General features: G+C 37.8%; 1 protein-coding gene across 1 annotated transcript in view; it reads left to right on the top strand.

Moving 5' to 3' along the window:
- Nab1 (NGFI-A binding protein 1) overlaps window positions 1-14,599 on the top strand; it is a gene marked incomplete in the record, with an annotated part of 41,020 nt that overhangs the window by 25,968 nt on the left and 453 nt on the right. The window contains 4 exon segments of the mRNA XM_008835615.1: window positions 4,786-4,875; window positions 6,710-6,872; window positions 10,275-10,391; window positions 13,102-14,599. Of these exon segments, the coding sequence (XP_008833837.1) occupies window positions 4,786-4,875; window positions 6,710-6,872; window positions 10,275-10,391; window positions 13,102-13,190 (459 nt within the window).

Genomic DNA, 14,599 nt, shown 5'->3' with positions numbered 1-14,599 from the left:
CCGGTACAGAATTGGGAGGTGACAGCTTTCTTGACCCTATGGAGTAGAGGGTACAAGGATAACTGGATGAAAGAAATGAAATTTGTTAAGAGAACCCAGAAAGTCAGAGAATTGAGATTTACCATGAAAGAGGAAACATCTGCCAGCAGTTCCAGGATGGGGGGGAGGGAGAGGAAACAGGGTCAGAGTACCCACCTACACTGTCATTAAGCTTCTGAAAAGAAAGCTAATCTAATTTGATGTAGATACTCCCCTCCGTATCAGAAAAACAGAAGCATCATGATCTGCTATTCATACAGAAAGTATGAATAGAGAAAAAGGCAAATGCACATGTGGGGTTGAAAACATCTGCTGCACCGCATCACTTCTAGACAGCTAGGCAGTGACCTTAAAACAGCTTGCTCTGGTGCTTGCTGGGAAGGATGGGGAGGAATGAGGATGGAGACCAAAGGGGTGAGACTAATTAGGTCATGAACAGCATTCTACTGTCTATCTTTTATTTTTCTCAGTGCTGATACCGAGAGACTCATAAGCAAGGGAACGCTGTGATTAATGGTAGCAGCCAAGAATGTGACGTGGAGATAAATTGCTCATAGCATGGTACAGCTGGTGCCCAGAAAGAATGCTAAAGAGACATAGCAAGTCCTTCATGAAATACGATGTGAAAGGGACCAGGATAGTTCCTACAAGCATACCAGTTTCTTGGGAATGGTCTTCCTTTTATTTCTCATGTTTCAGGTAGCTTGAACCTAGTTTCTATCTGATGGAGCGCTAGCTTAAGTCCTACAGTTTTCCTAGCCACAGTGAGCTGTTAGGTCTGGGAGAAAATCAGAACAACTTGGTTGCAGAGATCAGCAGCTGCTTGGATGTTGCTGTTATTTATTGCCAGTTCTTGTTTCTCTTTATTTATAATGGATCAGTATCCAGTTCCCAGAAACCTTCATGTATGGAGTTTGAAGTTCCCCTTTCCAGTATTCTCATGGCTGAATAATCCTGACCATGCGTTGTCATGTTTGACAAGATTTGCCATCTGCATTACTTCAGTTAATACCCACAAATCTCCCCTGGGCACATAAAGCAGGTGATGTAATCTCCATGAAAAAATTGGGAGCACTGGAAATAATGAGTTTGGCTGCTTTCCTGAGACCACACATCTGGTTCCAACATGAGAAGTCTGGCTAAGCCTTTTCTCCTTTTGCAGCCTCTTCAAAACAGTGTTTGAGATACTGGGGCATCTGGGGGTTCTGTCACCACACTCCACCCACAGCCTGCTGTTGAGCTGGGGACTGTGCTGAATCTCCAGCCCTGATTCTGTCCCTTTGTCCAAACTCAGTGTACCTATATACCTGGTTTATGTACAGGGATGACTCAGCAGCCTTTCAATTTTCCCCAACTGAATTCTTCCATTTTTCTAGCTCCCTCTCATAACTGCCTGGCCTGTGTCCCTTCTTGTAGTGGATCTCCCCACCAAACTCCCACTGGCCTAACCTCAGCAATCTATTTACTTCTACACCTGCCATTGCCTGGGACTAGGCCACCATTCTCTGTCATCACCACAGACAAGTCTCTACCACCATCTTTGACCCAAGTGTACTTAGATTGGCCTTTCTGAAGTTCATGTCTGTCAGTCTCTTCTCTAAAACATCCAATGACTTCTTATATTTAAGATAAAATCTAGACTTAATATTGTTTATAAGGCCTCAGAAAATCTGGCCCTGCACTCTAACTTCTCCTACCTCTCCCTCTTCCTAGGGCATTCCTTACTTTAATAAATACACCGTGCTGTGTATCCTGTTCTCTTCAAGCCTTAAATAAGGTGCTATCTCTTCCTAGAGCATGGTCTTCCTTAAAGCACAATGCTCTTTTGGGACCCTCCACAGTGTTCTGATCTCTGTCCAGATCCATCTCTGGACTGTTTTTCAGGTTTCAGCAGACATGCCTGCCTTGTTTGCCTTTGTGTCCCTGTATGTGTGTTTGAAATAGTTAGGTAGCATGTTTCTAGATCTCCACTTGGTGCTTTTCACCAAGATATTTCCCTACCAATATACTCAGTATTTTCTTGCTGATTGTAGTTTTAAATATGTAGTTCTCACACATTCTAAGATGTCTATACTATATCATTATCCATAACACTTGTTCTTTTTCCTCTGCATAACAGAGGTATAGTAAGTTGTATTATGCTGAGACTGTGTCATACTTTGATTAAATCTGGTGACTTTTTGGATGAACTAAATGTCAGTTACAAACATTTTTCAGAGGTATTTTTTTTGTGTGTCAGCCATTGTGCTAAGTATTTCCTATGCATTTTTCCTCTTAAAAGTGACTGTAAAGTTAACCTCATGCTACTGTAATGCCAATTTCATAGATTATCCAGGAGCAAAATAATCTGCTCTGTATCACAGAAATAAGTAATAGAATTAGATTTCAAACTCATTACAGATCATAGTGTTGAAGTCAATTCTCAAAAAATAGCTGTAAGAGAAATGCTTATATTGTTAACAAGTTTCAGAAAGGTAGACATTTAAAGGGTTTTATGGATTGTGTCTAGGTTTGCAGCTAGTGTCTATCACTATATGTTGAAAGAAGCCTGGGGTCATTTGTGGGGAGAATTAAGTAGAAAATGTATGTGAAATATATCGAACTGGTAACATTGTGGGCTACTGAAAACCATCATGAAAACTGATGGGCGTTCTTACTGATGCTTTTATTCCAAATCAACTGGTTTACCTCATTCTATTCTAGAACTTGCTAAAGAGTAGGTTGGATTTTTAGGAGCAAAAAAAATAAAAAATAAAAAATCTTCAGAGAAAAATGGAATAAGTAAAAAAAAGGTGCATTTTCTTGTTCTTAAAGTTGATTCTAGCTTACCTAATGATTATAATCTGTCCATTCCTGTAAGCTAGTATAGGGATCTAGGATGGCAGCTGTTGTAAATACTTGAGAAATATAGGCTGTACACAAAGCTGCATAAAAGCTGTCTCAAGATAGCAAATTTATTTGCTTTTTACTTCCAATTATAGTATTTCATGTCTGATTTTTAGAAACAACAACAGATAATTAGCCAGTTGTGGTGGTGCATACTTTAATCCTAGCATTCAGGAGGCAAAGAAACAGAAAGTTCAAGGGAATTCAAGGTCAGCCTGAGCTTCATAGCAAGTTCCCAGCCAGCCTGGACTCTGAAGGGTGAGACCCTGTCTCAAAACAATAAAATTTTTCTTAAAAATTAAAAACAGAATTAGTTGTTGTTTAGGAAATTAATTTTGGTAGATGAAATATTTGAAAGCATGGCACATAGTTTTTGAAAAGACCTTAGTGGGAAAAAGTTTTGAACCAATATCTTATGTCTCAAACAAATAGAATATTTTGGTGGGTTTTTTGGGAGGAGGGTCCTTATTGAGACTAGGTATTCCCCTGAAACTCGCTATGTAGACCAGGCTGGCCTCAATCTCACAGAGATCTGCATGCCTCTGCCTCCCCAGTGCTGAAACTAAAGGTGTGTACCACCACACCCAGCTATTACTTTGGTTTTTAATAATTAACCCTGTGTTAAAATATGCAGATTATCCAACAAAGGGGAAAATATATGTTTTAAAGTTAATTGATAATGACATTTTCTCTAAGGAGGCATTCAGTAGCTTTCCTTCAGGTTTCTAAAGCCTTCATGATGTTCCATAGTTCTTACATTCATGTGGAGTAGTAAATAGGCAAGTAAGAGAAACGTGAAAGAAATAGTACGTGGTGTACGTGAAGTAGAAAACTGAACTAATGTAATTGGAAGGGCTGTCCAGGAATCGAATGCCCTCCAGAAAGACCCAACTGAATGTTAAGAATGTCACATAGATTGCTATTTTTACTTAGTGGTTTTTTCACATGGTAAAGGCATATTCTCATCTGCTTTTTCCATTTGCTACCCACAGCAACTCTAATAGATTCTCAGCTTCATTTTTCTTGTGAGGAGTGACATTCAGGAAGGTTCTGTTGTCCACCCAGTGTCACATAGCTATCGAGGGGTGGAACTGCACATGGTTGCAGGTCTCTGCAAGTCCCAAGGCCCATTGCCGATCGTGGACTATTTGTGATAAAGAGAAATCACAGGACATTATTAGGAAATTCAAGTGGGATGACAAAGTTTTTTTCAGTTTGAGTCTTTACTACTCTATACATAACAAAGTACATTCTAGATGGATTATAAAGAAAAGCTTTATGAAAACACTAGAGATTTGTGCACTTACCAAATTTCTAAAGCATATAGCCCTTTGAAACTTTAGAGCAGTAGAAGAAATCACAAAGTAAAATACAAGTTTATAATACAGCAGTATTATAAATTAATTATAAAATTAATTCTTTGAATGTCAAAATAAATAAATGGGCAAAAAATATATAAAACCAACAGTACCCAGTGCTAATAGAGAAACACATACTATTGGGGCATGGAAAACCAGTAGAGGCCCTTTAACAGAATGTTAGAAGACACACAAAAAAATAACATCCTTTTGTAGAAATTAGGAAAAGACTAAAATACCAAGTGTGAGGAGAGCAGTTAGTTGAACCACTGGCTGAAACGTTGTGTAGTCTTATCCCTGGTCATTAAGTTTGCTCGTCGGTGCAAGTGATGGCAATGGTTGCATTTTCCATCTTGTTCATTTGTGTTGTCACTGTAGAAAATAAGGTGTTTGTTCATAAAAGACTGAAATGAAGTAACTGACATTAATGAAATGAGGTGGTTTTCTTTGCCTTGTCTCATAACAAGCTCTAAATATGAAGGCCTTGTGATCTGACACACAGGATGGATTTCCAGATTTCCAGGATTCTGTGCAGACACTCTTCCAGCAGGCCAGAGCCAAGAGTGAAGAACTTGCAGCTCTGAGTTCACAGGTAACATGCTTCTGGGAAGTGTCTCTCAGTGACATCAGTAGGCTGAAAACAGGTGGCTGTTCATCCAGTTTCAGTTTTAGGGTTTTGAGGACCGAGTTTATTTCTGGTTATTTTTTAAAATGTCTTCTGATCTACCACTGTTTAGTAAGGTGACAGTAACAACTCGATCTGATATAGCAGGACTTGTTTATTATCTGTAGTTTTGAAGGAGGTGCAACATTAATTCTTTACTTAAGAAAACCGAAGAGAAGCAATTTAGTATCAGGAAAATAACCATGTATGGTACAACTCTAGGGTAAAACAGCAGTAGTTCTCAATAAAATATTGTAACATTTTAATTATTAACTCACTTAAAATCTTCCTGAAAGATTTGTGTTTGTGTCGGGGGTGCGTGTTTGGATATAGAGGTCAGAAAAAAGCTCTTGGTGTCATTCCTCTGGAACCGCCCACCTTGTTTTTTGACAGGGGCCCTCATTGGCCTGGAGCTCCTTTTCTCTACTAGGCTGGCTGCCCAGAAAGCCCAGGGATTCATCTGTCTCTGCTTCCCCCATGCTAGGATTACAGGTGCTGCCAGCATGCCCAGCTTTTTACATGAGTGCTGGGGACTGAACTCAGATCCTCATGCTTGTGCCACAAGCACTGTACTGAGTGAGCCTTCTCCCCACCTATAATTTTAGTAAAATTTTAACTCTGTATGTGCATAGAAATGGACATTTCCAAAGTCCATCTGTGAGTGTCTCCCTTTAGAAAGTACTACAGGTTTTAATCCTGTGGAGCTCCTGCTTTTATTCACATTTAGTACTGCCAATGAAAAGTACATTTCCCCTTCAGGAATGCTTATTGAAATGTAATTAATAAAATGTAATTAATGAATTGGTTGAAAGTTCATATAAAATAAAAAGTTATATGCATTTTGATCTAGTTTATGCACATTTAGAAATATATGAGCATTTATCATATTTATTCAGTGAATTAAGTCCTCTGTCTGATTTTTAATATTGTGTCAGGGCTTTTGTAACCAATTTTGGATAGCAGCTTTCTTATAGTACATTTACGTAAGATGCTAATGATTCATATCTACATTTTGACTATGACTTCCTTGGCAAAATATCATAGGTATGGTTCTTTGAATACACATAAGTAATTTAGAGCAGGCATAGAAAAGGAGTTTACAGAATACATTTGGAAATAGATTTATATGTCAGCTCACTAGTTTCGTATTTGAAAGCCTGGCCTTTTGTGCTTGGTTGGGAAGCTCTGGGCTTCACTGTGGGGTGGAGGCAGAGTCTCTGCTGGCTCTGCTGTCTTTCTGCATAATTTGCATTGTTGAACTTTGGTGGGAGGTGTGTTGTCTTGTTCTTCTAGACAGCCGTTTTACACCTTTTCTCCTCCAAACATGCTGTCATCATAGCAGAGTCTGGGTAACGCCAGATCCTAAAATAAAATGCCAGGATTTCACCCTGTGTGTTAGAAGCAGTTGATAGCAGATGTTGCTGTTGCTCTTGGGTTCCTTTTTTTTTTAAAGAAAGGAGAAAAAAATAAATCCCTTAAAGGACTCTGTACCTTGGAAAACAAAGCTTAAGGTTATGTTGTTTTTTGAGCTGATACATAATTCTCCTTATGGGATTGAAAAGAAACCTTGAACAAAATCCAGCATTTTATGTTTTAACATGATACAGACATTCATATCTATGGAACCAAGTTTACCACATGAAGTGTGAACTAATTTTAATAAATACTAAATATATTGCTGAAGTCTGAAATTGGCATCTTTAAACCATTAAGAAATCTAGGATGTTTTAGTTACTGGTTTTATTTTTGCTTTACTTACTAGCAGCCTGAAAAGGGGATAGCAAAGCAGATGGAGTTCCTGTGCACCCAGGCTGGCTATGAGAGGCTGCAGCATGCCGAGAGAAGACTGACTGCTGGGCTTTACAGGCAGAGCTCAGAAGAGCACAGCCCCAATGGCCTGCCTTCTGATGGCTCAGATGGACAAGGTGCGCCTCCTCAGGGACCTGGGCCTCTGGAGCTCCTGCTGGGTCAGGGAAAGTGGATGAGTTTTAAATCTCCGGGTAGAGATTGGTATCTGTGAAAATCAGTTTTTTAACTAGTCCTTTTTTTAAAGGAAAGAATTCATCCTGTGTATTTCAATTTATCAGATTTTTGAATTTTATCATTCTGTACCATAGCTCACATACATGCTTAAAGTAAGTATTCTGTAGATGGTTAGAAAGGATTGGGGGTGATCTGTATAGATCATTTTCCCCAAAGAAACTGGTTCTGTCAAGTCATTTCTCTTTCTCTTTTGGTGTGCAGGGGATTGAACCCAGGGCCTTCCACTGAGGCACACTCCAGCTTTTATCCTTTCTATAAAGATCAAGCCTTACCTTTCTTTAGACATCAAAAATTAATTTCTTTAAAATGTATAACATTTCTTTTCCAAGAGAATATGGTAGTTATTTCTAAAATATGTCAGAATCTAAGTCAGTGTTAGAAAGCTATGTGATTCATGAGTATTTTTACCACTCTGAAAATTCTTTTATTTTTTTCATGTCTTCAACATGAAGAAAATCCCAAGTCATTGTTACCCACTCATTCAGCAGATTTTTTGGAGTATTTCCTATATGCCAGGCATGTTTCTAAACACAGAAAGCACAGCATGTACAAGACAGCCCCTCGCCCATGTGGAGCTTACCCTCTAGTGGAGGGAAATGCATAGTATATAAATCTATAAATAGTTCTCTAGTTTTGAATACTGCTAAATAGATGAAGAAAAACAATAATTTGATAGTGTCATATTTATATATTTTTTACACTTTTCCAGAGAATATTTACAAACTTTGTTAGTAAGTAAGACTTCTTTCCAAGTAGGAGTACCAACTTACAAGAATGTTTTTAATGTTTTAGGGAAGCCTACAAAGTAATGGGTTTGGTTGTGGTACTTCGATTTCATTCTAATTTGTCCCTTCCCCAGTACCTTCTCCTAACCCCCACTTGCTGATTCCCTTCCTCCCTCCAACAGACCCCTTTCTGATCTTATGTCACATATATTACATTACTCTCCCCCCTCCCCCTTCCTTAAAATTTCTTCTCCCCATCTTATGGTCCCCTTCTAGTTTCAGAGCCCAAGTGCATGTGCAAACACACACACACACCCTCTAGGTTCCACATATGGGACAGAACATGGTATTTGCCTGAGTTTGACTTATTTCACTTAACATAATATATAATAATTTCCATTTCCATCCCCTTTCCTGCAAATGCTATTATTTCACTTCTTATAACTTAATTAAATTCCTTTGCATATATGTACCACATTTTCAATATCCATTCATCTGCTGGTGACTGTCTAGGCTGGTTTGATTTCTTAGCTATTGTGAATAGTGCAGTAGTAAACATGGATAAGCAGGTATCTCTAGGGTTTCTAGAGTCCTTTAGGCATAGACGCAGGAGTGGTATAGCTGGGTCATATGGGAGTTCAAATTTTAGTTTTTTGAGAAGCCTCCATACTTATTTGCAGAGTGGCTGGACCAATTTAGACTCTCAGTAGAGGTAAGTAAGGGTTCTCCCTGCATCCTTGTTGGCATTTGTTACTGTTTTTCTGTGTTAGCCATTTTGGCTGGGTTGAGATAGACTCTCAAAACAATTTTAATTTTTATTTATCTGGTAGCTGAGGATGCTGAGCAGTTTTGCAAATTATTTTGGGGCATCTGTGTTTCTTTTGAAAATTGTCTTCATTTCATTTGTTCATTTACTGATTGGAAGATTTGGAGTTTGGGTGTTTAATTTTTATACTTCTTTATATGTTCTAGATAGTAATTCTTTGATGTCTATTGGCAAAGATTTTTTTTTTTTCTATCCAACTAAGAATACTGTCTTAAGCCTTTTCCAACAGTGGAATGAAATATTACCCTTGGTTAGCAGGTTGCAGTACTGGAGGAAATCATTTTTTTCTTTTTAAAACATGAGACTTTTTAGCTGAGGTCTTTTTAAAATTTCTTTGATCATTCTTAGCAGCTAAGATTTAATTTAGAAGCAAAGGCAATTATGAAATATTTGATGGAGCTGAATTTGTAACACTAGGATAATTTACTGTGGGGTAGAAATTTGTTATGACAGATACTAAAGCATATAAAGCATTTTTTTTTTTTTTTTTTTTTTGGTTTTTTTGAGACAGGGTCTTCCTGTAGCCCCAGCTGTCCTGGATTCACTGTGGAGACCAGGCTGGCATCAAAGTCACACAGATCCGCCTGCCTCTGCCTCCCAAGTGCTGGGATTAAAGGCGTGCACCACCATGCCCAGCATATAGAGCATTTTTAAAACTCTATCTATACTTACTATGTTTTTTCATGGATTTTAACCTTTTTAAAAAAATCTGTAATTGACCTGAAGCCATCTCGAGTCTCTAGTATTTGTTATTTGGTTAGCCAATGGCATGCCTTAGTATATGGCTACAGTATTATGAAAATGCCTTATAGAAATGCAGTGCCATTATAGGAATGCTTACTGGATTCATTCATCCTTTGTTTGCCTTATGCTTAGCTCCTAAGTACATCCTAACAGACTTGTTTGCTCTGGTACTAGCATGAAATCATGTGCCATTTTCCTCCCAAATTATTATTTTAAGTGTTTTCCCCACTGTTATAAATTCTCCAAAGCCTGTTGATGATCCTTCTTCCCAAGGACTATTCTGACAATTTGTGAAAACTTGCTTTAAAAAAAATAGCTGGGGGTCTGGAGAGGTCGCTCAGTGGTTGAGAGCACCCACATGGCAGTTAACAACTGTCCATAACTTCAGTTCCAGGGAATCTGACGTCTTCTTCTGACCTCTGTGGGCATGCATGACACTGGTGCACTTACATACATACAGGCAATACACTCACTCATACACATAAAATAAAAATGATTAAATGAAATTTTTTGTATATTTTTTAAATTTATTTTTACACCCACTTCCCAGATAGCACCCTCCCATAGCCCCTCTCCCCCCGACTAGAGCCCTTATACTCTGATATCCCTGCTACTGTCTGCTGTGTTGTAAGCACCCCCAGCTATTCCCCACTACTTGCCCTTCTTGTGAATCTAGTCAGCCTATCTAGAAGTCTTTGTTTTAGGAGGGTCAGCTGTTCCTCATCTAGTGGTAATCAGTTGTCAATATTCCTTTGGATAAGATTGGGGTCTGCTGTTCATTTTCCAAGTTCTATGCTGGGTTACTATCTGGGAATCCCTTTGGCCACCCTGGCCAACAACTCAAAAAACGGTATCGCCTGTCTGGCATTGTTGCTTGTTATGTAGCCTTTAGCTATACATATGGACTCTTATGAAATATTTTTATAAATAAAATTTTTAAAAGTTGCAATATTTTAATGTTCCTCTTTTTATCCCTTTCTTTTCATTAGGAGAAAGGCCTTTGAATCTCCGAATGCCTAATTTGCAGAACAGACAGCCCCATCATTTTATGGTAGATGGGGAGCTGAGTAGACTTTATTCCAGTGAGGCAAAGTCCCACTCATCAGGTGAGAATGTTATTTGGTCAGAGAAAACTTGAATAACACACCTTTAAATTCTGTTCTCCTATTTCTGCACCTGTTTCCCCCCCCACACACACATCATTATGCACTTGTCAGCTTTACTTGGCAATTTTTCCCCCCTTGGAAATTATATATTGCCATAATATTGGTATTTTAGCTGTGTGTTTGCTCTCACAGTAAGAAAACCTTGTGTACCAGACTCTAAATTTTCTATGTATATACATTTTAGGGATGATGTTCAAATTTCAGAAATTATTTGAAGTCTGTAAAAGGATTAAGAGTTCCTAGTTAGATTTTTTTAACGTAGTTTTACTCATAAAATGAATTAGACTAAGTTGAATAGCAGATATTAGCACCTTTCAAAAGAGTCTAGTATCATTCCATATTTGAGTAAAAGTAACTTTAGCAATCAGTTAATCAAAGCCATTGATTTTGAAAGATCAGGAAGCTGTGAATGCATATTTGAAATCACTGGGAAACCTGACCTCATAGCCAGATTAAGTAATTATAGGAAAAAAGTTACCAAGAGAGTCTTATGTCTTTCAGTTTCATGCTCCTAGCAGCAGACGTCCCAGAAGGCTGAAGTCCTAAAGTATGCCCTGCCCCTTGACTTAGCTGTTTCACACTTGTTCTAGCTGCTTTGGGGCTGTCAAAGAGGATAATGAAATCACCCTAAAACAACAGCATATTGCTCTCTTATTTCCACAGCATGAACAAGTGATCTATTCTTTAAAGTCCTTAATGAACTAAATTGCTTTCTACAACTTTATATTGCTTTCAAGACCCCATTTAGAGGAAATAATGCAGTTACATTGATCAGATTTGTCTCGTTGTGGGGGCACACCTGGTATCTCTACTACATAGATTTAGTTGAGCTGGGATTTTATATAGAACTGAACAAAGGAATGCCTAAAGAAGACTTTGTACTTGGAAAAAAAGAATCAAATAGAAATAATACAGGTTCCATACCATGAAAACCTGGCTCCAGACCTAATATTGATAAACTTGAGTGCCTGTTAGTTACATAATTACGTGTTTCTCATTTGAGTCATCTGACTTCACAGGGTAGTTGTAAGCAGTAACAAGATATGTATATTTAATTGCATGGCTGATAAAAACTTTAAAAATGGTAGCTGTTTTTATTATTCTTAAGTGCAATTTAAAATCACTTTCCATATAGAGACGGTGCCTGTACATATTGAGCTACCTAAGTTCAAATAGGCTAGGAGTGTTGGTTATCTTTATAGAATCCTTTCAAGGAGTATATGGGGTGTGTGTGTGTGTGTGTGTGTGTGTGTGTGTGTGTGTGTGTGTGTGTATTGGCCCACATTCACATGTGTATGTGTATTTACATATACAAGTATTAGTACATTATGTAAAGATTGCATTACATTTTCTGCTCTAATGTTTGTGGTTGAAATAACTGTACCCATAAAACTCTATGAATGATTGCTTATAAAAGTAAACTTTCGATCTTTAACCCTATCGTCCCTATTGTAGTATGCCATGGCAGAGGAACCTCTAGAAATAGTTCCATATTTAGCGATTGAAGATTTATTCTGTCTCATTTCTTTGATTGTAAATATCCTAGCTATTAACATTTGTGTATAAAAGACTAATTTTATTCTATATTCTTACCACAATGCACTAAACATTTAAAAAGGTATGTTCTGTAGCTGGGTATGGTGAATACCTTTAATCCCTGCACTTGGGAGGCAGAGGCAGGTGGATCTCTGAGATGGAGGCCAGCCTGGTCTACATAGCGAGTTCTAGGCCAGCTGTGGCTACAAGGAGACCTTGCCTCAAAAAGACTAGGAAAAAAAAAATGTTCTGTGTGTTCTGTTTATGTGCATTTCATTATTTACCTCTCTGCCTGCTTCCTGTGGATACTATCCTCATCTTTTTAGAATTTTTTTTATTTGTTATTTTTATTTATTTTATGCATATGAGTGTATTACCTGCATGTATGTAAGTGCACCTATGTTGTGCAGTGCCCACAGAAGTCAGAAGAGGATATCTGCTACCCTGGAACTAGAGTTACAGATGATTGTTAGCCACCATGTAGATGCTGGGAATCAAACCCAGGTCCTCTGCAAGAGCAGTTAGTGCTCTTAACCTCTGAGCCATCTCTCCAGCCCCACATCCTCATCTTATAAATAAGGACACTAAGGCTCAGGTGTATAACTTAACCAGACCAGTTCATAGCTAGTAGTCAGCACAGTTGGGACTTAAATATAATAAGCTTTTACTTTAAAGACAGTGTCTTGCTATGTGGCTTTGGCTGGCTGAATGCTCATAGTCTAGGCTGCCCTCAAACTCAAGGCAATCCTCCTGTCTCAGCCTCCTGAGCACTGTGCTGGGAATAGAACTGTACTCTGGTCTCAAACTCACAGAGACCCTCCTGTCTCAGCCTCCTGAGCACTGTGCTGGGAATAGAACTGTACTCTGGTCTCAAACTCACAGAGACCCACCTGCCTCTGCCTTCTAAGTGCTAAGCTTAAAGGCATGTGCTACAACACCTAGCTTAGAATCCATGCTTTTAATCACAATTCTATAAATAAAATTCTAAATGGAATTGCAGAATTATGAATAGTTAATGCTATTTGCTATAAAGTTTGGGGATTTAATAACTTTTGATTTTGTAGTCTGCTGATTTAAAGTATCAGTCCTCTTCCTGTTTTTGTTTTTATTGCAGAGAGCCTTGGGATTTTAAAAGACTACCCTCACTCTGCTTTTACCTTGGAAAAGAAAGTCATCAAAACAGAACCTGAAGATTCAAGATAGCTGTGATTCTCCTGCTGTCCTCTGGAAATGGCATCAGATTTAAGGATAATGCTCCATCATAGAAATAAGCCTTAATAACCAATGTTGCCTCATTCAGCTGAAACAGATCTCATAGCCAAAGCATAAGGACTCATACAGTAGTCTCTGGAAACCAGGAAGACAAAACAACCACCACAAATGAGAAACTCAAGAGAGCATTGCAATTGGTAACAAATACTGACCAATTCACATTCCTGTGTAAGTTGTTTTATGTGGAAAGGCTTACGTTAATATTGTAAGCATTCATTATTTAAGAATGTACAATGTGTTTGTGTAATTTATAGAAGTAAAATCTAGGTGTTGAGACCTATTTGGTCCTAATAGATGTGGATGCAGTTTATTTTACTTGAAATTTGTTGTCTACTTCAAATGTATTTAGCGTAAATATTATACGTCTGCATTTAGCGTTTTTGCAGTCATAAAAAGAAAGGTTAAGCAATGTAGTTTTTGGCAAGGTGGCACTGACTGTAGAAAAATGGAAAGAAATATTCAGTTTAAGACAAGGAAAATATTGTGTACTTAATACTTGATACATTGATTTTTGTTTAAAAGGAAATGTGTAGCAATCATTAAATAATGTCGTTTCACTGGTTTAATCAGTGCACAATTAAAAGATATTGGAGGATAGTTAAAAAGATGGCACAGATTGTATTATAGTTACTTAAGATGTAACAAAGATAGGAAGCTGTTCCTTGGTCTGAGAACTTGAAACAAATGGACTAATGTGTACAAGCCTTGACTTAAGCATTGATATTTCAGAATGTTAAATAAATTGAGACATAGTATGTCAACCCTAAATGTGGTGAACATGATGATGGGGTGTTGATGTGGGGTGTGTCTTTTTGTTTTGAGCTCTGCTTTCGATCATGACTGTGTAATAAATACTAAGTCGTAATCTGTAATACTGAAGTTTGTCAGCCATATTAGATGAAGTGTCTGCACTGTAGTCTCTGATCACCGTCATCTATATAATTACATTTTCATTTTGGCTTGTAGAAGAACTTTACAGTAGAAACACCAGTAAACAACTTTACTACTAAAAGGCTTTTTTCCCTCCCTCAATGTTTTGATTATACCATAGCATTTTCCCCATTGAAGAAGTTCTTACAGACCTTGCAACTCTGTTGCTAGCTTGAGGTTGATTATTGTGATTGTATTGTTCACTGTGTGTAGGACTAGTGTGAGTACCACTTAGAATGTTCAGTTTTAATATTAGCCATAGCACTGGTTAGTATCTCAGTAGTTTCATGAAACGTTTCCTGTATTCTAATCTATTTTGAGAAATTTTGCGGTCTTTTTTTTTTTTTTTAATCATGTCTGACAGTTTCAAGTTTGTAGATTTTAACATGCAAGTTTTTAAAGATGCAGTG

The sequence above is a fragment of the Nannospalax galili genome, unplaced genomic scaffold, assembly GCF_000622305.1.
Source record: "Nannospalax galili isolate Female #2095 unplaced genomic scaffold, S.galili_v1.0 scaffold115, whole genome shotgun sequence".
In the NCBI taxonomy this organism is placed as follows: domain Eukaryota; kingdom Metazoa; phylum Chordata; class Mammalia; order Rodentia; family Spalacidae; genus Nannospalax; species Nannospalax galili.
The sequence above is the reverse complement of the archived record's forward strand: the minus strand, read 5'-3'. Positions and strand labels throughout refer to the sequence as shown.